This window comes from Aptenodytes patagonicus, chromosome 18 (genome assembly GCF_965638725.1).
Source record: "Aptenodytes patagonicus chromosome 18, bAptPat1.pri.cur, whole genome shotgun sequence".
NCBI classification, from domain to species: Eukaryota; Metazoa; Chordata; class Aves; order Sphenisciformes; family Spheniscidae; genus Aptenodytes; species Aptenodytes patagonicus.
Window position 1 is genome coordinate 10,603,026 of NC_134966.1, and position 26,756 is coordinate 10,629,781.

Genomic DNA, 26,756 nt, shown 5'->3' on the forward strand with positions numbered 1-26,756 from the left:
TCCTCACAAACTCCACCCCAGCCTTTGTGGGCTCTGCAGTGTCACTTACCTTCCAGTTAATCCAGGTTCACTGCTAGAGGGGATTAGCAGAATGGCACGGACCCTTTTGTGCACTGTCTCACTTGAAAGGAAAGGGTAGATTTACAATATACAGAATTAAAGCCATTTAACTTAGTCAGAAAGGTTACGCTGACTTTTAATGTGTTTTAGATAATCTACTTTAAATTCACTTTTTTATTTCATCCAGATCTGCCTCCCTGAGTATCCCTGTGCAGACAAACCTCAACTCATCTCATTCCTACGATGGAAGATAACTACGACACAGGCAGCGAGCCCGACCTTCGCTCCCCTCTGGAGTCCAGGGTCTGGGAGAGAAGTGCCGTACCCGGACAGGGAAAGCTGAGGCCCCTCGTCCTGGTGCTGCCAACCATTAAACGACGACGCCAAGCTCCCGGCTGGTGCAAGCAGCATCTCCCGGAGAGAGGGGCAGAGCAGGGAAGGACGAGAGAAACTGAGAGGAGCAGCGGGGGAAGAAACTTCGCTGCTACAGAGACGGGTCTGCCATCACGTTTCAAGCTGCAGCCCCGCACAAAATGGAAAGGTTTTATTAGAAGGTGAAGAGACAATGGTGTATTTATTGTTGGAACAAAAGACACTAATAAACCTTGCTTATGTACAAGAGAGAGCAATCACCTGCCCACCCACGCTGCGCAGCAGCTCCTCGGCTGAGCAGCCACCTTTTCACCCCATCCTCCTCCTCGGCTCCGGCTCCAGCACACCCCAGCAAAGGCAGCTCTCCTCCCTCGAGCTGGGCAGAGGTGCGGGCAGCCCGCCCCGAGCCCTGCTTCCCCAAGGATTTGGGCTGCAGAGCAGGTCTCCTTCTCTCCAGAGGGGGGAAGGCAGCCAGCCCCGAGCCCCAGCTCTGCCAGAGCGCTGAGGGATCTGGGTGGCATTTAGCTCCTCCATCTCATACAGATAATTTGAGGGTAAATACTTTCCCTGTGTTTAAAGTACTCGAAGATGCTGAGGTGGAGGAGAGAGCAGCAAAGCGCGGCGGCAGCTCAGCTCAGCTCGCACACAGATCTGCTCCCTCTCAGCAAACCCCTTGCCAGCTCCGCGCCTTCACCATTGTCTCCTGATTTTCCTGGGAGGTATTTTGGTAAACTAAGGGTATTAAAAATTCACTTCTGGTCCTGCAGTTCTTATTACTTCCAAGTAAAAAAAAAATCCTGCCTTGACTAAAAGCCCCTGGAAGTTATAAAGACACAAGTAATGACCTGCCAACACCACACTCGGCTTCAGGCTGCTCAATAACCACTTGGCAAGGCTCGGAGGCATTTCGAGACCAGGAGCTAAAGGGCTCTCTCCGTCAGATGGAGTCTCAGAGACGGAGGAGAGAGCTGTCAGATTTAGTGCCCTTTAGCCCCCAGTCTCAAAACACCTCCAAGACAGGGGCAAGGTAGGGGGTTTAAGATGAACCAAGCCAGGTAACTGCTTGGGAAGGCTTCCCTAAGCAGTGTTCATCCTCTAAGACACAAGATGCACCATGGTTCCTACCATATTGACAGTGAGAAACTCATCCCCAAAAATAGCCTGATGTGAGAAGGACAGATGGGAGGAGACAGAAAAAGAAAGTAAAGAGGGGGAGAAGGAACGAGCAAGAGGAAGGGGAAAGGGAGAGGAAGATGCACGCATCCTGCTCGCAAACACGTGCAAGAGGGGAGGGCGTGCTCAGAGCCGGGGAAGGGCAGCCCGCCTCCCCGGCTGTGGGACGGAGCAGGGATGACCCCAGCACCCCCGGTCCGGAGGAAGCTCAGCAAGCTGGGTGCTGGCGGGCACCCAGAAAAGCCACCGGCTGCTCCAGGCACACGCTGACAGCTGCCTGATGGCTGGAGAAGTGCCACACGAACAAACCCGCTACCGGCAGCAAAGCATGCCGTGCGGGCAGGCAGGCAGCAGACCGGCAGCGTGAGCGCAGCTGCCTCCTCCCCACCAAGCGGCACCTCAAGGGGGTCTTCTTTAATCACAGAGGTAGTTTTCTTTGGGGTTCCTCTGCAAAACCTACATCGCGACTAAAATACATAAAGTCTAGAAACAAACAAGGCGCAGTGCCAAAAACGCAGCATTGCCCGCTGCAGCCAGACGAGCCGTTCCCAGCCCGATGCCCAGCAATTACCTTCCAGAAGGTTTTGGCTCTCCCAGAGGGGCGGGCACTGCCAAGCCCGGGCACTGGGCTCTGCCTGCTGGGCAAAGAGGCCCTACAGACGCTGAGGCTGCTCTGATGCACACCTCCCTGCCTTTCCTAATGAGCTAAACGAGTCCCTGCGGTCCCATCAAGAGGCTGAGCCTTGCAGAGGAAAGACTGTGCATGAGCTTGGAGGTGGGCTGCGAGACCTCGCTCCGTTGCAGTCCTGCACAACCCCGACAGCCGGGCTGGCAGCGCTGGCAGCTGCTGCCCGCTCAGAGGGACGGCCATGCCTGGCATCCCGCTCTCACTGCAAGCAGGAATGCCTCCACTGGAGGAGGAGGAGGAGGAGGAGGAGGAGGAGGAGGAGGAGGAGGAACGTGCTAATCCCCGTGCCCTGATGGGACCTGATTGGGAATGAGGGACCTAAAATAAACAGAGCAAAAGCCCAAGTGTGTGTTTCGAGTGTAGGCATCCTCAGGTTAGGCGCCTCGTCTGCATGTCAGCGCCTATATAGGGCACCGAGATTTTCAGCAGCGCTGGCATCTCACCAGCAGCCGTGGGAGGAGCACTCAGCACTTCCAAAACTCAGCCTGTTCCCCTCAGGCGCCTGGCTACAGCGCTGCCAGCTTGGGGGTTAGCATCTCCCCGCGCCCAGGGTGGTGCAAACGCTTTCTGCCGGAGTGTGCCTGGGGACAGGGATAGGGATTTGAGGGACGGGGACCACAAACATGGGATCAGCCATGGAAACACATCCAAAACCCACAGGAGGCAGCTCAGAGCTGAGCGCTGGCTGGGACACAGTGATGTCGGTCTCGCCCCCGTGCAGACGAGTGAGTGCAAAACAGGGAGGATGAGCAGAGCTCGGGGGCCATTCCAGCGCAGCTCCAGGATGAGCACAAGAAACAGCCGGGCTCAAGCCCCCACGTCACAGCCCGGGACGAAATCGCTGGCTGTGTTTACGAACAACTCTGTTTGGTGCGAAGGATGCCAGCTGTCAGCTCGCTGTGCTGGCAGCCGGGATCTGGGATCGTTTCCTGTTCATCAGGATCAAGCAGTGCGTTTCCATATCGCCTTTATAACGGAGTTCAGCAATTGAGCACCCTGCCCATTTTTTGCAGTGGTCCTACGCTGAAAGCACGCTCAGCATCACACAGCAACGCCCGCTGCTGCACGGGAAAGAAAGGCCCAGGTTAACCGGCGTGCGAGCAGTGCCACCCCCCCCACAGAGCTGTACGACGGTGACTGGAAGAACAACCCGAGGAAACTACACCGGAGGCTGCGAGGAGAGGCAATGCTCAGGGAGCACCTTCCCACGGGGACACTGGGCACGGACCCGCGGGCAGGCTGGGTGGTTGGACCCCAGCTCTGAGACCAGCCCGTGGTTTGGTTACTGTTGGGGGAAGGCTCGGAGACACCGTGCTCCAGTCTGGGCAACCATTGCAGAGCATCAACACCCTGTCAGCAAACAGCCGCGCGGCACAGAGAACCCTGACGTGGACTCAGCGCTCTCTGTACAGAGATACCCACTGCCAGAAATACGTCCCCACGAGGGGCTGCCCAGCCCAGCCAGAGGGAAAGCAGATCAAGGCCAAAGCACTTTGTAAGCACAATCCTTTGGACCCCCTGGGCTCTCTTTCAGGTCTTCTCCGTGAAGGCTCCCGCAGGGACCCTGCCTGCAGCGATGCCGGTTCCTGCCTGCCCCAGGCACACGCGGCAGCGCTGCCTTCACAAAGTGGCATAGATGGTCCCAGCTCAGAGAGGAGAAGTGCAGGAGCCAGGTCTGGCACAGACGCAGAAATCCTCCCAGAACCAAACCACCCCGATACCCCCGGCCTCAGCATTTCTCAAATTTCTGATACAAACCCTCAGCGGGCAGCCAAGAGAGTGGCGGCAGAAGAATCGAGGTTGGACCGTGCGTGTTGGCAGGGGCAGGGGTGGGCAAACCCTGCTCAGGGGAAGTCCCTGCCACAGCATTTCTCCTGCACAAAAACACCTCAACGAAAGCTGAAGTGGCAAACCAGCATATGCTATTCACTGAAGACAGAGATACATCTCCAAAAGCTCTTTGTTGGAAAAAGCTTTTGTTAAAGAAATGTTAAAAAAAAATAAATTAGCCGTTGACTTATTGTCCCCCCAGGAGGGGATTCAGCAACACGGCACAGCAATGGCTCTACAGGAGGGGGAATTGCACCCAGGCACTTGCTGCTGTGACCTGCTACGGAGACCATCACCGGGAAACGGGGCTGCAAGGACAGAGTGCTTGCAATGGTTTCAATGGCCAGACTGGACCTTTCCGCTGGTCTGCTTGTGAGAGAGTGTCAGGTGATGAAAACACATTTAGCGAGACCTGTTTGTTAACGCCTGGCTGCCTCTTGGGGGAACAAACATCGATTGGTGAGAAATTACATTTTCAGACACGTTTGGGTGACCTCCTCACCCCCCAAAGTGCTTTACCTCCAAGAAACGTTGCATTAAACTTGCACTAGCAGAGTACTGCTATTTCTCACTGAGTAGACTCCAGCCACCTTGTTGACTGTAACATGGCTGAAGCAAAGTCCCATTTATTCCTGCCAAAAATATCTCGAACTGAGAGACGAGGCAAGGCTGCGGGAGGGGGGACTGTGCAGCCTGAAGGAGAGAAAGGGAGGGAAGGATCTGATTGCTGCCCCCGGCTACCTGACGGGTGAGGTGCAGTCAGCCTCCTCTCGGATGAATGCAGTAAAAGGACAAGAGGGAACAGGCACAAGATGCAGCAAGGGAAAAATCATTCCCTCTGAGAGTGATCAAGCCCTGAACCAGGCACTCAGAGAGGCTGAGAAACCTCCAGCGTGGGAGATGTTCAAAACTCAGCTGGACTGGTCCTGAGCCAGCTGAGCCAACTTTAAAGTTAGTCCAGCTTTGAGAAGGGGTTGGACCAGAGCCCTGCAGAGGTCCCTTCCAACCTCAACTCTTCTGCAATGCTAATTTTCTTCCCCAAACCTCAGCAGTTCAGATTTCAGCTATCAGCAGCTCAGCAAATGCGACTCAAAGAGGTGAGGGTGGAAACGCGGGGCAGGGAGGGGACACGCAGCACTGCCAGTCTCTGGCCCTCCCAGGGCTTAGGGCAGAGCTTCAAAACCAGATAACCTTAAGGGCAAGTTTGCAATCCCTTAAGAGTATCAGTGTGCCCCAGGACGGGTAGCGGTCAGAGTTTCCCCTACTTCCAGCAGAGCTGCATAAACAGGACACGATTATCTTCTAAAAGTGTTTGTTTGTGTTTTTAAACCCGTATCTCCGGTGTTACAGAGAGATCACCAGCCCATGAAACGGGATCCAAACACAGATATTTACATGTCCTCAGGCCTGCCAGCAGCTTCCTCCCAAACGCGGAGCTGCTCGATGGAGAGCACAGCGCAGCATTCGGCTTTTCTGTGACTTTGTTCCCTACCACACCTTTCTCTTTCAAATTCCCCCCCAACACAAGCCATACGGGACCAACCTGCCTCAGGAAAAGCCCAGCTCGTAGGGGAAAGACTCAACCTTTCACGGCTTGCTCCAGCCACGCGATTGCTGCGTGCCAAGAGAGTTTCAGTGCCGAGGTGGCAGGTCTGGCAGCAGAGCTTGCCCTCCCCGGAGCGGCCGGGAGGCTGCCCTGGTTGCATCCCCTTCTCAGAGCAGCCCCTGATGTACAGAAGTAGCTCCCAGGATCTTCAGCGGGAGCTACTTCCACATGAGCAGCCTGGGCTGGTCCCATCCCACCCACAGCTCTCCACCCACAGGAAAGCGTCCCCGTCCTGGATGCCCAGGGCCAGCCCTGAACTCCCCTTTTTGCCTCCAGGTGTGGAATAATACACGGCTGGGCAGTGGTTTCTCTTCAGATGAATTCAAATCTTTTCTTCCTATTTTGACTGAGAACCCCTAAAAGCTTTGAGATGCTGCAATGACTAAGAGACAGAGTAAGGAGGTAAATAAAGTAGGTGAGAATAAATTTCACTGGCTTCGGTTGTCTAGAGAATTCATTTGCATCCCTGAGAACATCCTGTAACACAACATCTTCTTCCACCATCACCTGGTAATTTCACTCCCAGTGACAATTGTCACTGCTAACTCAATAATGCTGCTTGTGTCTGGCTTTGGAGGAGACGAAGCATCTCAAACACACTATTCATCATTTCCAAAGCAATTTTCCTGCCTTTGTTGCTTGCATACGCAGTGAAAGAGAAGCACACAAATCTCAATCTTAATTGCCAACTCAACTGTTGGGAGGCAGTGCACAGAGAAGAAGGAAAGCCCGGCAGTCAGGAATCCAGACGCTGCAAGCGGCAGCTCGCAGGGCTCTGCCCACTGCCAGAGGAGTGTAAAAGTGTTGCCATCAACTTCTCTGCCTCTCAGCAGCATCAGTTCCTTACAATAAGACTGCAGCAAAACACTTGACATTTCAGTGAAAGCCAGGGAATTGGGTTCTTTTATAAAGCCCTGAGGCACCCTGGTGCGCTCTGCACGCTTGGCCTTCTGGCAAGGGTCCGCTAAAACACTGTAGCTATGCGATTTTTGGAACTGCTGCCCGCTGTCCCCCCCAGATCCAATGATGTCTTGCAGCATCCCTCCTTTGTGCCACGCTCCCCCCAAAAGACAAGGAAGGTCAGCCCTGGGGTGAAGGTTTGGCTCCCTGGTCCTGGGCAGGAACCCACCGAGCCCCTGAGCACAGGAGAGGAGAAGCCCCTCTTGCGTGTTTAATCACAGCTGATTAGCGGCGGTCGGGATGAGTTTGTAAGAGCCCCCCAGTTGCAAGTATGAGTCTTTTTCTAGCCCCAGCGCATCTGGATTTCAACACTGGCACTGTTATGAGGGGCACATCAACAGTACCTGAAAGGGCACAGAGAAGAAGCAAGCTCACTCCAAAGGCTTTGCCAACAGTAGTGCTCAGGACGTGCCTACAGAGATGTAGGTGTCCCCAGAACAGGTCCATCTTTGACGTTTTTTTGAAGCAATGAAAGCAAGACACAAAAACAGAGTGAAAACAATCTGATCAACACTGGGAGAGGATTCAGATTGCTTGTCAAAATGTGCTGAGACTACAGAAGCTTCAGGGATTTCGTTCCAATGCACCCACACGATGCCCATTTGCAGCTTTCCACACGTGTAAGCCCTTGCCTCACGAAGTCAGAAGGCAACAACCCACAAGATCCAAGTGTCTGCTCACCAGAGAACCGGCATCAGTGCCGCCTAGAGACCCGACACACCACACACCAGACCGAGACATGCACTCTCAGTTCCGCAAGTACACCAGGACTCTGCCTCCCAAGACCTGGAGACTAAAGCATGCGCCCGGCACAGCTCGGCACCGGGGCGGGGGGAGACCACGGCGATGCTCCTGCCTTGCTCCCACAACGCACACCTCCCTCCTCGGCTTCCCCGGTGGGGACCACATCTGCTAATCCTGGCTTGTTGCCATCTTCCCCCCAGCCCACCAGTGAGATACACCGAGACACTGAAGCCGAGGCGTTAATTCCTGCCAATCTAAAGGCAAACAAGTAACATTCACCATGAGCAGAAGCTTTCCTACAGTGCTCATTTGCACTGGAAACCGGAGCTAGGAACAGCACCAAATTACGTCCTAGAAGATATACAGTACGCAACCACAGGTGAGGCAGTTTTTGCCGAGAAGGAAGACAGCATGGATGGGCTGAAAGGCTGAATAGGTGGGGAAAAAATGAAACAGAAAATGGAATGAACAGAACAAGAACTGAATTACTGACATATGCATCCTCACCATAACTAGGGGACCTGGCTTCTTCTGAAACACTGTAATTCAAGTGCAATGTAAAGCATTTTTATCCTCCTGAAAACCAGCTCATTTCTTTCTGTGCACACCAGCTGCGTGCTTGCAGAAAGAGGCTGCAGCGTTTTGCATGGTAGCTTTTTTTTTTTTCCCCCCAGTTATAAATAAATTATTCCTCAGATGGGGGATCGAGCACCCCTTCTTCCATGCAAACATGGTGCTTACGTACAGTGCATACTGTGGCGTTAGCGGTGTAAATAAGCTTCAGCCTTATACTGCACAGATAAGGCGCAATAGAAGTTAACAGTGTTGTGTGGCAGCCCCACAGTCTCAGGGCTGCCATTCAGACATGCTTTTGGCATATAAAAACAACAAGAAGCACTTATAAAAAATTTAAAGGACCTGGCTTTCTTCTGCTCCAGCCACCTATTTCATAATACAACTTTGGAGCTGGTGTGGCTCTTTAACATAGCTGTCAGAAGGATTTGATCCACCACCCCTCCAGCCCGTGGTGGCACTAATCCTTTCCCTCTCATTTAAAAGATAAAAGGTGCTGCCTCCCCCACCCGCAAAGCCCCACGCACCACTGCAGTCCTGCAATACCTTTGTCCGACATCACTCCCCAAGGATCCCATCCTCCGAGCCGGTAACAAGGGGCTCACCCCATGGACATCTTCTGTCGTCGCTGGTGGGACAGTTTTTACGTGGGAATTGCTCTCTGAAGGGGAATTCTTCAGCTTGGCTCTCGCCATCCTGCGAGCTTTGGCTGCCTCTGTGACTTCCTCCTCTTTCCCCCCTGAACTCTCTCATACATAGCAATCCTCACCGCATTCAGTTTAGAGCTGTCGGCACGTACCACCTCCTTCCTTCTTCTCTCTCCCCAGTCACGGCTGCTCAGTGGAACAATCCTGCCCTGTACATTTATTTTGGCAGTGAGGGGAGTCAAGGCAAACTCTCTGGCCTTGCTGCTGCAATAAAATTGGTGCAAAACGACCGAGAAAACATCCACGATGCAGAAATCTCTGAAATGGCTTTGTTTAATAAATAATGTAATTGCCTTGGTTGACTCCTTTAAAAAAATGATTGCATTGCTCTTATCACCACAAGCAGGGCAGGGGCTGAGGGATTATTTTTTCCCCATCCCTGTTTTTCAGCAGCAATGTGAGGGGGAGGAAGCTATTTTATCTTATTCCTCTGTGTAAAGAGCAGTGTGTGGACTGCATGCCAGGGAATAGACTCAGCGTGCTTGGCTCGCAGACACAAAGCAGTAGAGCAAGGCCCCCTCCTAAACGCGCTCGCTGTGAACTGAGCGGAGAGGAACTCACTGCTGCTTCCCTCTGAGCTGCCGGCGGCCACGGGGGCTCAATAACCACTCACCTGGCCAGGCTAAAACAGCGCCCGGAGGAGTGCACGCCACCTGGCCCAGGACAACCCAGCTTTCCCTCTTCAGGTGAGAACAAAAGCTGATGCTCCTTGAAGGTGCTTGGCATAGGTTTCTCAAGATGTCCAACAGAAAAGGGAATTCTCTGTGGCCAGGGCTGTCCCGAGCAGGAGCTAAACCCGAGAGTCCCCCAGCGCGCAGGTGGGACTGGAAAGGGGGGGCCCGTGCATCCCGCCCGCTTTTGGGGATGCCGCCAGTCCCACGGCAGGCCAACACCGCCCCACTGCACGCCGACACCGCCCCGCTGCTCCTGCTCCTGCACGGCGGCAGCCCTCGACGCGGGGCATCTTCGGGCGGACCGCGAGGGGGCCGCAGCGCGGGGCCGGGGCCGCTCCCCCGGGGCACGGGGCTCAGCACCACGGACAGCGGCGGCCGGCACCGCCCCGCCGCGCGCCCCGGTGCCGCCCAGCAGCACGGCCCCACGGCAGGGCAACGCCGCCCCACGGCAGGGCAACACGGCCCCACGGCAGGGCAACACGGCCCCTCTGCAGGCCAACGCCACCCCACTGCACGCCAATGCCGCCCCACGGCAGGCCAACGCCGCCCCTCTGCATGCCAACGCCGCCCCTCTACACGCCAACACCACCCCTCTACACGCCAACACCACCCCACTGCATGCCAACACGGCCCCACGGCAGGCCAACACGGCCCCACTGCATGCCAACACCACCCCTCTGCAGGCCAACACCGCCCCACGGCAGGCCAACACCGCCCCACTGCATGCCAACACGGCCCCACGGCAGGCCAACACCACCCCTCTGCAGGCCAACACGGCCCCACTGCATGCCAACACCACCCCACGGCAGACCAACACCGCCCCACTGCATGCCAACACCACCCCTCTGCAGGCCAACACCGCCCCACTGCATGCCAACACAGCCCCACGGCATGCCAACACCGCCCCACGGCACGCCAACACTGCGTGCCAGCACTACCCCACAGTGCACTGATGCTGCCCCATGGTGCGCTGATGCTGCTCCACTGCACACCACGGTTGCATGGCAATGCTGCCCCACTGCATACTTTAAATAAGGACTGAATTTACACTGACTGATCATCGTGACACAACAAGCCAATGCAAATAATTAAACTCCACCACAGGTTTTCCTTAAAATGAATATTATGTACAAAGACTCAACATATCGATACCTGGAAGACTCTTCCCAAAGCCTGAGAAAGGCCAGCTGTGCGAAGGCTCTCTTTGAGGTAAGGGCAGAAGCTGCCCTGAAATGGGAAATCTGGGATCCAAAGTACTTCACTTTCAGAATGAAAAGCTGACATTTTCCTCTGGCACCAGCTGTGTGCCCTAACCACACCGCACACTTCCATACTGCTGCAAGGCTATCGGAGCACCCGGCACCACCGTCCTGTGCCAAAATCTGGGAAGAAAAGGCCAATCCTTTTCTTCCTCTCTCTTATCAGTGAATTGCCAAACATGAGCTCTGCTCACTGGTCTTCCCCCTAACATTGGTACCTAAAGGTGACTTGCCCCATGACACAAAGGCAGTCCCTGGCTGACCTGGGAAGAGAAACCAAGTCCCCATTTCCTGTTAACCAAGCCCTTGTTTCCCTACTCAGAGCATTATTTCTTGATGGGATTTCACCATAAGACATACTTTATTTCACTTAGAATCATAGAACGGTTTGGGTTGGAAGGGACCTTAAAGATCATCTAGTTCCAACCCCCCCTGCCGTGGGCAGGGACACCTTCCACTAGACCAGGTTGCCCAAAGCCCCATCCAACCTGGCCTTATTTCAGCATTTTGAAATATAAAATGGATAAAAACCCCCAGTCCACTTACTAATGTGCCAACTTTCAGCATACATTTAATTTCTCCTTTTGCCTCAAAATGATTCATTAGCTCAATGCATTCATTTTCTAACAGAGTCATTCCTTTATGCTTCATGGCTTACTTCAGCCTCATCTTCAACTTATTGCTCCCTGTCTGTTTACTTCAGGGTGTTGTCTCAAGCCCCGAATATAATTACTGCTGTTAGCCCTCTGGATTGGACTGTGCCCAGCTCAGGGCCTGATGAATCCTCCTGGACAACAGGAGTCACTGGGACTGGGGCAATCAGGTCTCTCTTTTAGGGAGCTATTTGCAAATTCTACATGGCATTGTATTCCTAATTCCAGAAGAATGTTAATTTCAGGACTGAGGTTTGATGTGAAAAGTGGCTTATGCTTAAATTATGATCTCAGCACTAACGCCATCAAGCAGCAGCACTGAACAGAGGAGGTATTAGGGAAAGACCTGGGGAATTTTAACAGAAAATGGAAACTCTCCTGTCATAATTTTGCTGTATAGAAGGTGACAAAAATTACATCAAAGAACCCTTTGAGAGACTCAGTTCCCACCTGCGGGAGCCTCTACACGAAGACGCCTTTTCTCTTAAGCGCTTGAACACAAACCAAGACACAAAAACCAGAAGAGAGGGGAGCGATCCAACGCAGGGTCACGAGAAACTGCAAACAGGGCTGCTGGTTTGAATAGCCATTTCCCTTCCAAGAGAGAAAAGAGGTTGCCAGATGCTGAGGAGAACCTCTCTGAGGCTGGACAATCCCACAGAGCTACTCAGGCTGCTCAGATCTGCATTGGGCTGCCGAAGCAATTCCTTTCGTGTAGTTCTGTCAGAAAAATATTCCTCAGGCAACGCAATGTGTTCCACACTTCACCTAAAGACCTACAGCCCCGGCAGCATCTCTCCTCCCAAGCCATCTCCCAGACAGGCACCGAGCGCTGTCGTGTCAGTAAGAGCAGTTGAAGGAGGAGGAGTAAGGCAGGAACTCGGAGCAAAGGCAACCCGGAGCTGTCTGGGTCACTGAGCCACCAGCAATGCAGGAGAAGCACCCTGCTCCTCTCAGCTGGGAGACGGGAAGCCGGGGCACTGATGAGAAAAAAGGAAAAACAAAAGCACTTCAGCGTTGGCTTGTTGGTGGAGTACGTCGCTGCCTGTCAAAGGGTGAAGGATCACACCGAACGGACAAAGCCGCTTTCCTGTAACTCAGAAAGCGAAGGGCTGTTACTTAGGAAAAGCCATTTAAGACTAATTGCAGGTCCCCTGTGCTGGTGATGCCCACTCATGGCTGCTATACGCTTACCCGGAACTCGAATAACGCAACAGGTGAAATGCATCACTCGGTACACCCAGGACGCTCAAGTCTTGCTGGGAAACCGCATGTTCCTAGAAAGAGCCATGGCTGTAAACGCAACCTGAAGTACAGCTGGGTGAGTCGGCCCTGCAGGGACACGTTGTCTGTGTTTCCACCCATGGTATACGAGGGTAAGCTACACATCAAACACCTTGTTTGTACAGCACATTCTCCGAGGGAATCCGGGAATGAAAATCAACAAAACACAACCTCGGTAACATCAAAGTCCGAATAAGAATTCCTCTGGTCCAGAAATATTTGCCCGGCTAACTGAATGCCAACCATCCGACCGTAAGCCAGGAAGCTGATGTTTAATTTTAGTTTAAGAGCCCACCACAAACTGCTGATTTCTCATTTCAACATCTGCATTATGCAGAGACCACTGCTGCGCCAGGGGCTGGAGAGATGGCTGGGAATTGCTGAGCAGCAGTTGCAGTGGTAATAATGTTTCTGAAAATAAGATTTAGGAAGAAGCAGATTTTTCATTAGTCTTAACTGAATCCGCAGCAACTGCATTGTTAAATATTCTCCTTTTGTCTAGGGAGCTTTCAGTCCCAACTGCCAGAACTCCTTTTATGCACCTATTCAACTTATTATTAATAAAGCGTGACCTGGCCCATTGTAACTAGTTGATGAAACAGGAAGGGGTTGGGTTTTTTCAAATTCTTCTGGCAAACAAACCTGTTACGTTGAGATACAACCCAAAAGTGTTAGTGTGCAGAGCTTTCTGCAAGAAAAGCCAGCTTAATACCTCTAAAAATCTTGAAAAGTCACCCTGAAAGGCGTCAACTGTGTAAAGGTATTTCCAACAACCACAAAAGGTAACTTGTGTAGGAGAGCACGTTTTGCTAGAAAACGTCTGTGTTCATGACCCCGTCAGCATCTCACAAGAGATTTATCAGCCGCTGCAGAGCTGCTGCTCTACAGGAGGGGCTGCGTTCATACAAACACAGCAATAATCGCGGGCCCCTGAGCTGAAAAGTCATTAAGACTCATTATCATCTCCCTAGTGAACCCCCGGTTCTGCGGACCCACCGGTGAGCTGCTCTAGGAAAATCACCCTTCCATCCGGGCTACCACCCGGCTCCCGAGGAGCGGTGCCCTGCACGGCCCCGCCGGCTGCTCCTCGTCAGGCTGGGTTGTGTTTGTGCTGCCTTTGCAAGGCAGTCCTGACCTCCCTTTCCTTAATAACTAACTCCAAGGAAAAGCAAGATCCCACACAATTTTATTACCATCACAAACGCTTCCTATATTTCAAGACCCCCTACAAATGTAATAGCATGAATTTAAAGGCTAAATAAACTTCAGAGCACTACTAATACTTTGACAAACGCTACAAACCTCCCTGGCCCAGCCATTTGCAGAAGTGTTTTTCAAGAAGCGCACACGTGCCGGTTTTGCCCTTTAGTCGCTGGGAAATGCCCTACATTGCCACCACGCATTCTGCAAAACAGCTTTTCAAAACCTGCCAGTGTTTCAGGGTTGCCAAGGCTCACGCACAGCCCTGCAAAAACAACTCCACGCCCCACTGCGAGGCTTCTGCAACCAGGCTGGCACCGAGCCGCATAAAGCGGCACTGTTTAAGCACCAGCAGAAGCACCCCTCTTCAACAGAGCTGGCTGGAAATTTCAGTATTTTTGAGGAAACGTAAAGATCTTTTTTTTTTCCTGTTTACTAATTGTTCTCTTTTCCAATGGGAAGTTAAAATGACAGCAGACGGAGCTTCTGCTTCCTCACTAGCATATTTTTTCCTCTGACATTTGTTTCAGTTAAAAAAACAAATTTGGCAGAAAGAAAAAAATGCAAAAACAAATAATGTTGGTGCTCCATCCTCTTTCTTTGCGTAGGACTCGGCCCTTCCATCCCCATGGGGTGCTAGCACTGCTCCTCCGCACAGCGACGTGGTGGGAGCACACAGACATACTCGGGGACCCCAGAGACCCCCAGGAGCCCCTCGCCTGCTCCCCTGAACAGCACACCACGCACAAGACTGGCCCGAGTAACTTTTTTCCAAACAAGACGGGTCCTTCTGCCCATATTTTTGACTATCCATCAGTAGGTGCAGTTGCAGTTAATGAGAGGGTTGAATCCAAAGAGTTTCAGTTCCTTTTACAGTCAAAAATACGATACCAATACATTCATTACTTCAGATGCAGAGATATTAAAATATACAGGACATGCTTGGGAGACCTCTCCAGACAGCAAGGATGTGCACATTTTTTAATAAAAGTGCTTAGAAAATACTGTTTGTATTGATCCAGAGTCAATTTAAAAACTTCTCTCCATTTTCTTTCCATTAGCCTGGAAAGGAAGGTCCTCTCTGGCACACGGCCACCAGCATGGGAGCAGGACATCAGCACTCAGCTGCTGTGGAGAGCCAGCAGATCTTTCTTGGAAATGAGCGTGTAATGAAAATCAGGGTGTGAAAGGCACAGACGACCAAATCCTTCCTGAAAGGGGCTGGGGGAAAAACAGGGATGGGCGGTGACTCCTACCCGCTGTTCACAGAGGTGTGCATTCAGGTGACCTGGGGCTTCCCGGAGGCTGCTCCCCATGAGAGAGACGTGGATCCCCACGAGAGAGACGTGGATCCCCCCGAGTGGCCAGGGGCCTGGTGCGGCCAGACGGCTGCTCCACGCCAGGTTAGGGCCAGGCAAGTCCGTAGCCGCACTTTGCAATTCAAAGTACTTGCAAACATGGTCTGCATTTAAGCTCCTGTAGCGCTCTGTATCCGATGGATCGCGGCTCCTGCTTTCCCCTCTCCTGCGGTGCCTGCGAGCAGAGGCCCTCAGCAGCAGATTGCCAAAAGTAATGGGAGGATTTCCCAGGACTTCAGTTTTCTTTGAGGTGAATCCATGTCTTAGCATCTCCACAAATGGAACCAGTAATGGGCTGTAAGCAGCAGGGCAGCGACACGAGAAAGCATCTCAGCGACTCTCCCACCTGCGTTCACGCTGCACAGAGTTATTATTATTCACCATGTGCATCACCGTCACACCAAGAGGTACCAGCCAAAATCAGCCTCTTTTCCTGGGCTCAGCACAAGAACCCAGCCCTTTTCCTCTGCAAGCCTGCAGTCTGAAGAGGGCCAAGATGCAAGAGGGGGATGCAGAGCGGGACAGAGAAGGAGGAAAAAAAGCCCAACCATCAGTGACTTCGCAGGAGCTTGTTCAGAGGTTATGGCCTCTTTGAGCCCTCCGGCTAAGAAACTAGAAACAGCAATTAATTCAGTGTAATTTCTCCATGCACTGGGTGGAGTGCACCAAGACCCTGGGGACATTCAGGAGCTGGGAGAGCCTTCCCAAGCAACGGGGCTTTGAGTGGCTGGAGAGGCGAAGCGCGGCGGGAGCAATACACACTGGGACTAGGGCAACAGCAGCTCTCTGCAGCGCCTGCTCACCAAGATCTAGGGCACCAGCAAGTAAACGCTGTGCCCTGTCTTGCATTTATTTTCACTGGTTTCTGTTCCCTCCGCGCGCTGCCTTGGCAGGGTTAATGCCTTTGCACCGCAGGCACTGACAAGTTCCCCGAGAAGCTGTCAGATGGATCTACACCCCTGGGAGTTCTCCTTTGTATCTGGGACTTTTTCCCGACGTTTGTCTTTAAAAGGCAACACCATTCATGTGAAAAGTTGATTAATTCCACTTGTTATAATTATTCTCACAAATAAAATCCAGCTATTCCCCCCCTGTGAACATGGAGGATAATGGTCCTTACCCTTCTCAGTAAAGCATTTCAGTTCCAGGGGTGAGAAGCTCTGTACCAAGCGCTAAGTGTTATTATTAAACTGTCATTAAAAGCATTTCAGGAAAAGTTCACAAACTGCAGGGATTTCTGTCATCACAGCGGCTGGCTGGGACGGCAGTTGGGCTGAGCGGTTACTGCCAAAACCACAACCATACCGAAGTCCCTCTCTCCATTCAGGAGTCTCCACTGGAGCACGTTTACTGCAGGCAATGCCACCACCACAGCCACGTCCACCTTTGGAAGGGTGTCACCTCCAAGGATCTCCCTGCTGCACCACCCTGTGGGTCCACCTCCCACCACGCTGGGCTTGGGGGGCAGCTCCATCCCCCAGTGAACTTCTGGAGGGTGCTCAGCACCACGGCAAACCAAAGAAACCCAACAGGAGAGAGCCTGGAGCAGGGGAACACCAATATTCGCCAACACCATCACACAGCTGTGGAAATCTTTGGCCAACCGGTGCCGCACCAGACACCAGGCACTCGAAGGCGCCTGAAAGATTTGCATGACACAGGCAGAAATTAACTGGCTGCGTTTTATTCCCTCGCTTCCCCTATTTAGTCTTGGCAGCTGAATCAGGCAACGGCACCTGGCAGCAGCTCACTGCCTCGCCCAGCATCTCTTCAGCAGAGTTTGGGAGACTTCTCTAATAAACTGGAGCACTGGAGTTTCAGGGAAGAAGGAACATTTTAGAAAACATGGAGGAGAGCATATTTAGCAGCAGCAAGAGAGCTGGAAACAGAATGAAGGCTTTGAAGAGCTAGGCTGATGGAGAGAGATGGAAAAATTATGTAAAGTAAGAGAATACATACAGAGCTTGCAGGCAGGCTGAAAGCCTGGAGGGGGACGGCGTGTCTGATAGTAGAAGAGCCTTTGATTTCTCTCCTCTTCCCCATGTTCTCTGCATTAATATTTCAAATGTTAACAATTCCAAAACGTTAGCGTTTAGAAGAGGAGAGAGCATCTCCCTTACAGACCCAGGACTTCAGAAACTGCCCAGTAATAGGCAGTCATGCCCTGCGGCTTCCCTCCCAGCCACTGCGCCGAGCAGTGCCCACGCCAGCCCCAGCACCCCACTGCTCCGACTGCCAGGGGGCTCGGCCGGTCCCCCCGCAGCTACACCCTGGCCCCCGCGGATGGATGTAGGGGACTTGCGAACAAGTCCCCCCTTGGCTAGCCTGGAGGAGGGACGGCAGGTCCCCTTCACAAAGTAACTCCCCGACTACCCGGAGAGTTGGCAAGAGCCATTATATAACTGCGCCGCAAGAGCCTCGCGCGCTGAATCCCAGAACTGTCATCGCAGCCTTTGCAAACCCATTTTTACCTCTCTAAGTGTGGCTCATCAGCGACGAACATGAAAGCTGCAAACCCAGTATGTTAACTTAGGACTGCTTAGCAGGGAGAAGAAGAAATAGAGCAGAACCGAGCAGATGCTGAACAAATATCCCTACAAAGCCACGGGACTTCCGACAACAGTTTCCTATTTCTGTGGTGCATTTTACATGCTTACAAGCAGAGCAATAAGACCCTGAAGCTTTACAGTGACTTGTAGTCTCTTCCCACTTCTTAACAAAGCTGACGACAGGTTAAAATGGTGGGAGGAAAAAGGGAAGGTATTTGTATACCTGTCAGAGCTGCTCAAGCCAGCGAGGAAATTAAAAGCCCTTGGGTAAAATCTAAATATATATCTGCAAGGGAAGCATGAAGAGTCTCCAGGCAGAGCACAGTAATCAGGCACAGCCGAGTCACTTTTCCAGGTGAGTACATAACAGGGTCACTATCCGCTTCCCAAGATTTAATGAGACCAGCGCCAGGGTCCTCACCCAGGCAGAGCTGGCAGCCTGCGCCCGCAGGGACGGGCAGCGCTTTCCAGAGCATGAGTCAGCCCCGGCTCTGCTCAGGGAGGCAGAGCAACGCGGTGAGCAGAATGGAAGGCAGCAATGCTCAGAGAAGGTGGCAGGGCAGGACCCAAACCCAGCCAGGAGGAGCAGGGGGCTCCTGGGCTCCCCCAGGCACAGGGCTCGGGGCTGGCGGAGCTGTGTGCCAGGGATGAGCAGGCTGGGTGACTGCCCTCAGCTGCCATTAGCTGCAATTTATTGCCTCCCAGCTGCAACAATCTTTGCACTATAAATGTTTATTACTCTAAGCGTTTGTGCAGTACTTTCCCCCCATGAATCTGAAAACACCTTGTAAACATCCCTCAGTATCGCTCGCGATACCCACACGAGGAGCGGGGCAGGAGAGGTCCCCGTGCCCAAGCCGTCGGTCAGGAGGAGGCAGTAAACCCATGTCGCGTGGCACAATTACCGTGGCAATTCCCTAACTTCCCTCCAGCCTTCCCGAGGGCCCGAGCCCCGCGGCTCCCCTCTGAGGCCAGGACCTTCCCCTTGCTGCCCTCCTTCTGCAGGTGGCTGAGCCAAGACCCGGAGAAAGGAGAGGGATGCTCTGAGCATCCTCGGCCAGCGGCTAAGGGCAGGACGGACGACAGCAGCGCGCTCACCCCCAGCTCCTGCGGCACACTGTCCAATAACGCCCTGCTCCAGCGGATACCCTGCTCCCCTGGGACTCGCCCCAGCTTTTCCCAGGGGATGCAACAGGCAGCAAGAGCAGAAAAGGTGCCTTGTGCCTCCCCACGCAGCCTCTCGCCAGCCCTTCAAGCACTTGCTATTTCCAGCCCGGCAGCAAAGTGCCTTCAGGAGCCGGTGACGCTCCGGATGGAGACACACTACGGCGTTTAATGAGCCGGGAGCACAGGCAGCGCGCTCACTGCTGCAGAACACCGCTCAGAGCTCCCCGGCAGAGCTCGCCAGGAAGCAATTTCACAGAGACTTTCAAAACACCAAAGCGATTCCTACTTCGCAGTTTTAAAGGACTTTGAGTGGGTTTTGCATGACATTTTTGTGGCAACTTTGTTACTAAAGTATTAAAATTCTAATGAAATGCTCTGTTAAACTGCAAAACAGTGTTTACTTATTAAATGGCTCTAAGAGTTTCTGCTTAGAATGTGGAGAATTTTAGCGTCTAAAAACCTTCTTAAAACTTTCATTCTTGGGTGGGGGTTTTCTGTTTGTTTTTTAAAAAGATTAATCTTCAAAGGAGAAACTTAGGCTTTGGGACTCTCCATCAGCCCTGCCAACTGTGTCCACAGTAATAAAATTTTCTTCCCTCTCCAGGGTCGCTGGATCATGCTAGGTACCATTTGCCATACATTTCCCGTTTCTGACACCATTCATTTTGTAATACTTTATATAAGATAGAGAAAATGGCAAGTCCGTATAAAGAGAAATTCACAATGTGCTGCAGAAATGAGGCATAAACTCCATGGAGTCTATGACAGCCTCATCGCCGTGTGTGGGAAGGACTAGAACAAGGGTTGGTACCAGACCATTGATCTTCAAGTATGTTTCTTATTTTAACTTCAATGAGAAAAAATTTGCTTACCAATCAATAGCGTGCTGTAGCTGAAAGTTCTGCCACGCAATAGGAGTCCCTGCCAGCCAGGCGATGTGCAATGCCCACGTCAAAGCTCATGCTGCGCCCAGATGCCGTCGGGGATCTGACAAACAGGGTCTCTCTGTTTCCACGTTCAGCCAAAAGCAGGGCTCAGCATCAAGACATTAAAAGGGAAAGGAAGGTTTCTTGTGTACTGCTCGGGCCATGCAAACCGCCACCACAAACAGGCACCGTGTTCCTAAAAGCCTTAACACAGCACTTACGCAATGGCGAAGGTCTTCTACAGTGTTGGGTATCTACACACTCTGTGTACTCTGAAATAAATAAGAAAAGTGTGCAGATGACTGCGTTAAACACCACGTCCCTGATGTAAGAGGCCCCACGGGCCTTTTCTGCACAAAAAAACCCTGAAATTCTCCCCAAAGGAGATGAGCGCTGCTGTACGCGTGCAAGCTCTGCGCTGCCTTCTGCCGAGCACGCCCGGTCAAGAGCAAAAGGTGAACTAAAGCCACAGAAAAGGATTTTTAAGTCAGGTTATTATATAACGTTGGTCTGATCTGCTCATCAGCTTCTGGTTCAACTCCCATGACCAAATCGTCTGTTGGGAAGGGAATATCCGCTCCAGGAGTCGGTCTGACAGCAGACGCGATTTCACGGATGCCGGGTCTCGACTGCCTCATACACTTAAAGTAAAAAGCACACTTTAAAAAAATGTCTTGGCCCGTTATCATCTCTCATATAAAGACACACAAAAATAAAAAGGAATAGGCCCCAATTTTTTACACAGTGTCTCCTTAAAGACTGAACTGCAAACACCATCCTCTCCATTTATATTTGTTCTAGCCAGACAGAAGCTTTTAGAAGAAAGATTGTTTAATAAACAGGTATTTATAACAAGTGTCTGATCTTGCAGCCTCATCATCTGGAAAAGAGTCCATTAAACCAAGCGAGAAACTCTCTGATCATTAAGGGTGTTTAATGGGATCAAGATTAAATTATATCATGATTGTGTTAATATCTGCACCAGCAGCTTCACTTGTAGTCCTTTCTCTCCCTAGGATCTGGTAGTGGGAAACAGGACAGCAGGGAAAAAAGGCCTTAAAAGGTGGGATAATTGTTCCAACTCTCAAAAGTTGCTCAAGAAAAGCAGCCATTGGGCCCCAAAGCAGATCTCAGCACTCTCCTGCGCTCACTAATACATGCCGGATCAGCTCCGCAGCACCCGCTGTGCCTCTCGTGAACCATCCTCCTTCAAAAGGGAACAGGGGATCACACCAGCACATAAAAAAGCACCCACAATGCTGGAAAAGGGCACGGGACTCATCTAGACATGCGTTTCATCTCAGTCTCTCATAATTCCCTGCAACAGAGATGAACGTCCCTCCTTTGCCTTCTCCCTCCCGCTAAAAGCCCGATCCACGTTCCCCTAACTTGCTCCCTCTGGAGCAGTGCAGTCCCTCGGGAGCTCGGTAACACACACAACGGCAAGGCAATCCCTGGGGGTGCGAATGCCAACTTCATTCAGCAGGGCAAAGCCATGCCCGGCATAGTGCCATCGGCTTCAGCACGCTTACATGACGAACAAACTTTGCCCCGTACATCCAAAGCTGGATGCCTTCCTGGGGCAAAGCGCATCATCGGCTTCTCTTGGAAAAACCTGCACGTCACAGATGGAGCAGAAGACACTTTCCCTCCTCTACGTACCAGCACAGGGCTTCCTTCAGCAGCATCGCCTTGCTATGCAAACGATGGCTTTGGATTTACTTAATTAACCTTTTGGGCTTAAACCTGAACCTGCTGCACAGCTCTGCCAGCCGGGACTCCTTCACAAAGCTGTACGAGGTATGTCCCTGGGCATTGGAGAGCGAGCTTTGGGGTTTGATAGCTGGGCTTTGCTCTTTTTCATAGTTGTTGGGTGGTTTTTTTTAACTCGCACTGTTGGGAAGGCATCCGTCCTTCGTACATGTGCGATGTGTTTTGCACACATCTGTAAGCAGAAATATTTGTACCGCTGAACCCTGCTAGGCTGACTATTTCTTAGCCACAGAGCACTGCATCTGGCATTAAAACGCATTTACAAGTTCTTAGCAAGAAAGAAATATCTCCCATTAGAGACCATAACAAGAGCTGACTAGAAATTGGTTTTCCTCTCAATTTTAGCACAATAGCTGCTGGCAATAAACCTCTCCACCAGCACTGGGCAGTTCTAAGTGCAGATACTGTGTGGGAAGAATCCAAACAAAGTGACAATATCGAGCTTTAAAAGCACTTTGGAGAAAGATGAAAAGGAACAATTGTTCAGTGTCAGCTCTGGAAGAGGCTGATGAGATGTAATGGCTCTTCGTGTCACCATCTCTCCTCACCATGTAACACTTTCAGTGACCCGACAGATTACTAACTCCTGCAGCAGAGCCTTCCAGCTCATGGCAATCCCTGTACAACAGCTCAGAGATGGCACCTTGAGGGATCTCCACTCTGGAATGAGTCTATAAAGTCTTTCTCCACATAGGAAAACCTCATGCTGCTGATTTACCGAGCTGGAACTGATGCCATGTGTACAGGTCTTGAGGAACTTCAGACAAGTGGGGATGAAAGGGTGTATAGAGAAGATGAACATCCCCTTGCTTGCTTGCATGCAGGTACGTGGGCGAGCACACCCATGCACGTATGTGTGTGTGAGCGCCTCAGGAAGGGTATGTCCCTGTGCCAGAGAGGTGGAGCTGCTCCAGATGACTAGAAAGACCAATCTCAAGTCATCTGAAGTGGGAACTGAAGTGTCAGAGAAGGCCTTCACTCTCAGCAGCGTGGGTGTAATTGCATCAAACTGTAATGAAGCAAATCCATCTTCAAAATCCAAGCGCAAGAACAGTGACTAAATAGCTTCCTCGAATAAATGTCTTTCCAGAAACCAGCTGTAACTTCTTGCAGAGAAGTACAGGCACCACCTAACACCCATTTCTCTGTCCTTGAACAATGTGACTGTGCATTATAAATACCAAACTAAATTAGCACACTCGTGCCCATGCCAATTATTTCAATTAAACTCTCTTCTAATAACCAATTACTACCCATTTTATTTAAATTTGAAATTTTTCAAACAATACTCCCATATATAGCTCTTAGCCCAGATGTAATTATGCGCTTCACACGTTGACACGTGGACACTGGGCAAATGAGTTTCTTTCGGTCTCTGCAGCTCTCCCCACTCCCAGTCATGCAATCACATCCATAGCTGGTCTGAAAGGAAAAGTTGTAGACAGTGTTTTAGCTTTGCAAAACTGTATTTAGCACCCGTCTGCAGGAAACCTTTCTGTTTAAGCTTTTTTGCTCACATACAAAATAGCACACTGCATGCAATAAGAAGGCCACTTTCAAATTAAATAGCTCTAGGGGATCGATCGAGGCATTGAGAAATAATGCAGCGTGGCTTGATCAGATGCTTATGTCCTGACGGTAATAGTTACAAGACCAGCTCAGCTGAACCAGCAGAAGGCTTGAGACAATCTCTAAACCGAGAGCATTTGCTTCCTCTCTGCCTGCAGCGGGGCACAAGCTGCCTGATCTCTCCAGTAAAAATAGAGATATCGCATCGAGATCAGCGATAAACGGCAGCGCTGGCTGAGCCCCAGCTACCCAAGCTCTGTCAAAACCCAAGTTACAGGAGTTGTAAGGCCAAGCCTCACTCATCAGACAGAGGCGTCTGCATCTCACCAGAGCTGCTCGTCTGGCATCACCCCTGCCTGGTCCCTGCTCAGTGCAGAAGGGGAAGGCGAGATCCTCCCGCCGCCCCCGCAGAGCGAGGCCCCAGGCTCCCGAGCGGAGGCAGGGGGAAGCTCAGAGGCTGCTTCTTGCTAAAACCCAGAGAGGAGCCAAGGGAGCAAAAAAAGACCCAGAGGAGAAGGCAGGAGCCGTGGCTCGGGGGTCAGCAGAGGCTGGCAGCCTTTGCCCAGGAGGGACAGCAATGCCCTGCCCACCCGGTGCCGACGGCTCCTGCCTTCAGCCTCCACGTGTGCAGGAGCAGGATTCCCGCTGCTCCAAGGAGCTCTCACTCCATGAGTCTCAGGGGTGGAAAAACACCCGCTTTTGGCAAAGGCCTGCCTTGCTCGTAAACATTTAGCTGATGGATTTTTTGCTGCTTTCTGACAGGATAACACATTTCTCAGCGATGTCACTTCTGCCCACGGGATGGCAAGGTCTTAAGCTGACATTTGCTAAACATCTTCACCACCTGCTCCCCAGAAACGTTCCTCTCTCCTAGACAGAGGAGACGTCTTTCTTGACAGCTCCTGCCATCAGGGAGCCAGCATGTACTCTGCCACCGAGCCATGGTGTTTGTGCTTTGTGCTCTAACTGCTTCCTGGCACCCCAGCAGCGGGTGCTGGATTCACGGGGGCGCTGACCCATGGTCAAGGCTCACAAAGGGCTGGCCAGGCCAAAGCAGCAGCACAGCATTTGGAAACTCCAATTCCCAAATAAATCTGCTTGTATCGATCTGAAGTCAGAAACCGATTGCAGCAAAGCTCAACCAAAGCAATGGCTTTGCTAACAGTCACCACCGGCATACCGGGAACAGATATGAGACACACAGAAAGGCTCGATGACTCTACCCGCAGCCCAAAAAGTAATTGCTCCCTGCCTAAAGGTAGCTGCTAAATTTGCAGAGCAACACTCCCGCTCCTGCTGGAGCCTGCGTGGGCTGCAGGAAGCGCGGCAGAGTCACTAATCCAAACACAGCCACTGTAGTACCGGCACTGGCTCCGCAGCATCCCCGCCGCACTCCCCCACGGTTCCTTCCCGAAGACGCCGCAGACCTGCTGCCGTGCCGATCTGCAGCGCTTGTGGATGGCGGCTACACGAGCCCGTCGGCTGGAGACCACGTCTGAGCAGCGCAGAGCCCGAACAAGCTGTGGAAGGCCCCGTGGGAGCCACAGCCTGCAAAGCAGAGAGCACGGGTGTTCACCACGCAGCAGATATCACCACCCAAACTTAACAAAATCCAGCAGATCTCAATCGCAGATCAATCACAGAAGATGCGGTGGGTTTCGCCTGACCTTAAAATGAAACCTCTTTTAAAAATCCTGCTGTTGTACCAGGTAGCGGAGGCTGACAAACACACAGTATTCGTGTCCATTCCCAGTGTTGCAGGAGAGCAACAAGCCCCAGCCCGGAGCGAGGAACTCGTCACAGCCCTCTGCAAACCAGGAGCAGGACATATCCAGTGTGTGAAGAAGAGCAAGCAGCACACGAGGAAGGGGGGATACAACCTGCAGACCCACGATTAACTCCAAGAGTTTCAGGACCTGCAGACAGGAGGATGACAGCACCTTCCTCAGGACCCTCGCATGTCCCCAGGCAGGATCAGGCTGGGTGGAGGATCTCAGCCTCCAGCCTCGGCTAAGCTGCTGTCGCAGGGGGAGCACAAGGACTGCTGCCCAGACAGAAGACACGGACGTACCCCCTCCCTGCCCCCCTGCACCCCACAGAGAGCGTATCCAGCATCTCACATGCAAACACACCACACCAGTCAGCTTTATGCAAAGCTACAACCAAAAGCTAGAAGACAGGTGACAGCGAGGAGACCTGAAGAGAATAATAAAATCACAATTTTGCCCTGGGTGTGGGGAGTTTTGTTGGCTAGGAGTCATGTTTGTGTTGTCCTCAAGAGGGCTCTACCACAGTATTATGAAAGAGCAGCCGCAAAAATCATCTGTGACAAAGAAACTGTTGACAACAGTAGACATGAAATCTGGCTCAGTAAACCGGCCGCGGCGGGGCACAGAGCGAGGGTCAGACACTGGGCAGCCCCACGCAGGTCAGGGGAGCGATGCCACGCGGGTGAGAAAGCAGCTCGTCTCCGAGATGGACACCCCCAAGCAACAGAAGGAGGTTTGCATTGGCCACAGCAAACACCTGCACTCTTCTCCATCGGTTCCTTGCAACACCCAACACCCTGTCCGGGGGCACAAACCCCTCCCCGGGCGGTGGAAGGCTGCTCCGCTGCTCTGCTCCCCGAGGGAAGAGGCGAGGGCTCAACACTGCTCCTCACACCACAGCTGGGAGCGGCTCCAACACCAGGGAGCCAGGGGAGCTTCGGTTCCAGCCCGCCGGAGCGTGCCGAGGCGCACGGCGGCACAGCGGCACAGCGGCACGCCGCCGCGAGGCAGCCAGCACCTCACTAGTGCCCAACTTTGCAAGTAGCAGTTGCACACTGAGCAAAAGTAGGTTATTGCTGAACCAACCCGTTCAGGCACAAGACCAACCCTCACGCTGTTTTTTAGCTCGCATCAGGCAAGACTTTAACACATCAGAACAGTAACTCTACAAAGGGAAGAGGTGAATGAACCTCTCGGCTTCACCGAGGCGACGCCTCGCTGCACGCATCCCCCTCTCTCACCACACTTCAGTCTTCTGCCCTTGAAGCAAATCACTTATCTCACCCATTTAATGCGTTGCCATTTCACTATTTACATTACCCAGCTGACCCCACGAGCTACCCACCCCCCGGGCAATGGGCTCGCTCAGCGTATGCCGTTAGCCTCGGCCTTCAGCACAATTCCTCCTTCCTTCCTTCCTTCCCTCCGGCTGCGCCCACGTCCTGGCCTGGCTCTGAACTCTCGAAGGCTGCGGCCGTGGCTACTTGTACATCTTGCTACGCATATATGTACACCCACACAACTGCTGCTTTTTGCAGCAGGCAGGGAAAAACAATGATGGCATCGGATTGGAGAGAGCGTGAGCAAGCTGCGCCCTCTCCATTGCAAGAGGGATCCTATTCAATGTGGAAAATATCATAGAAAAACACAGGGGAAAACACGCCTCTGTACAGGTACCCTCGCACGCAGCAAATACCATCTGACTGCAGAAGCTTTCGTCCCTGAAATAGAGGGCTTGCGCCCAGCACGTTGGAACTGACCACAGAGCGATTGCTTTGGAGGGTGTCACGATCCCGATGTGTTTCGCCCGTCTGCAGACTTCGCTTTACAGCTTCCACGCACCACACACCGCTTCTATGTCC

The 26,756-nt window shown here is 52.3% G+C and overlaps 1 protein-coding gene across 8 annotated transcripts in view; it reads right to left on the minus strand.

Moving 5' to 3' along the window:
• Positions 1-26,756, minus strand: part of KCNT1 (potassium sodium-activated channel subfamily T member 1) — a 90,311-nt gene that overhangs the window by 37,749 nt on the left and 25,806 nt on the right. For 3 of the 8 annotated variants that reach the window (XM_076355334.1, XM_076355335.1, XM_076355332.1), the window contains exon 1: positions 8,553-8,793. The exons of the other annotated variants lie outside the window; for them this stretch is intronic. In XM_076355334.1, the coding sequence (XP_076211449.1) occupies positions 8,553-8,701 (149 nt within the window). In that variant the 5' untranslated portion in view covers positions 8,702-8,793. Of the gene's footprint in view, positions 1-8,552; positions 8,794-26,756 lie in introns of those variants that run through there. 8 annotated transcript variants of the gene reach the window in all.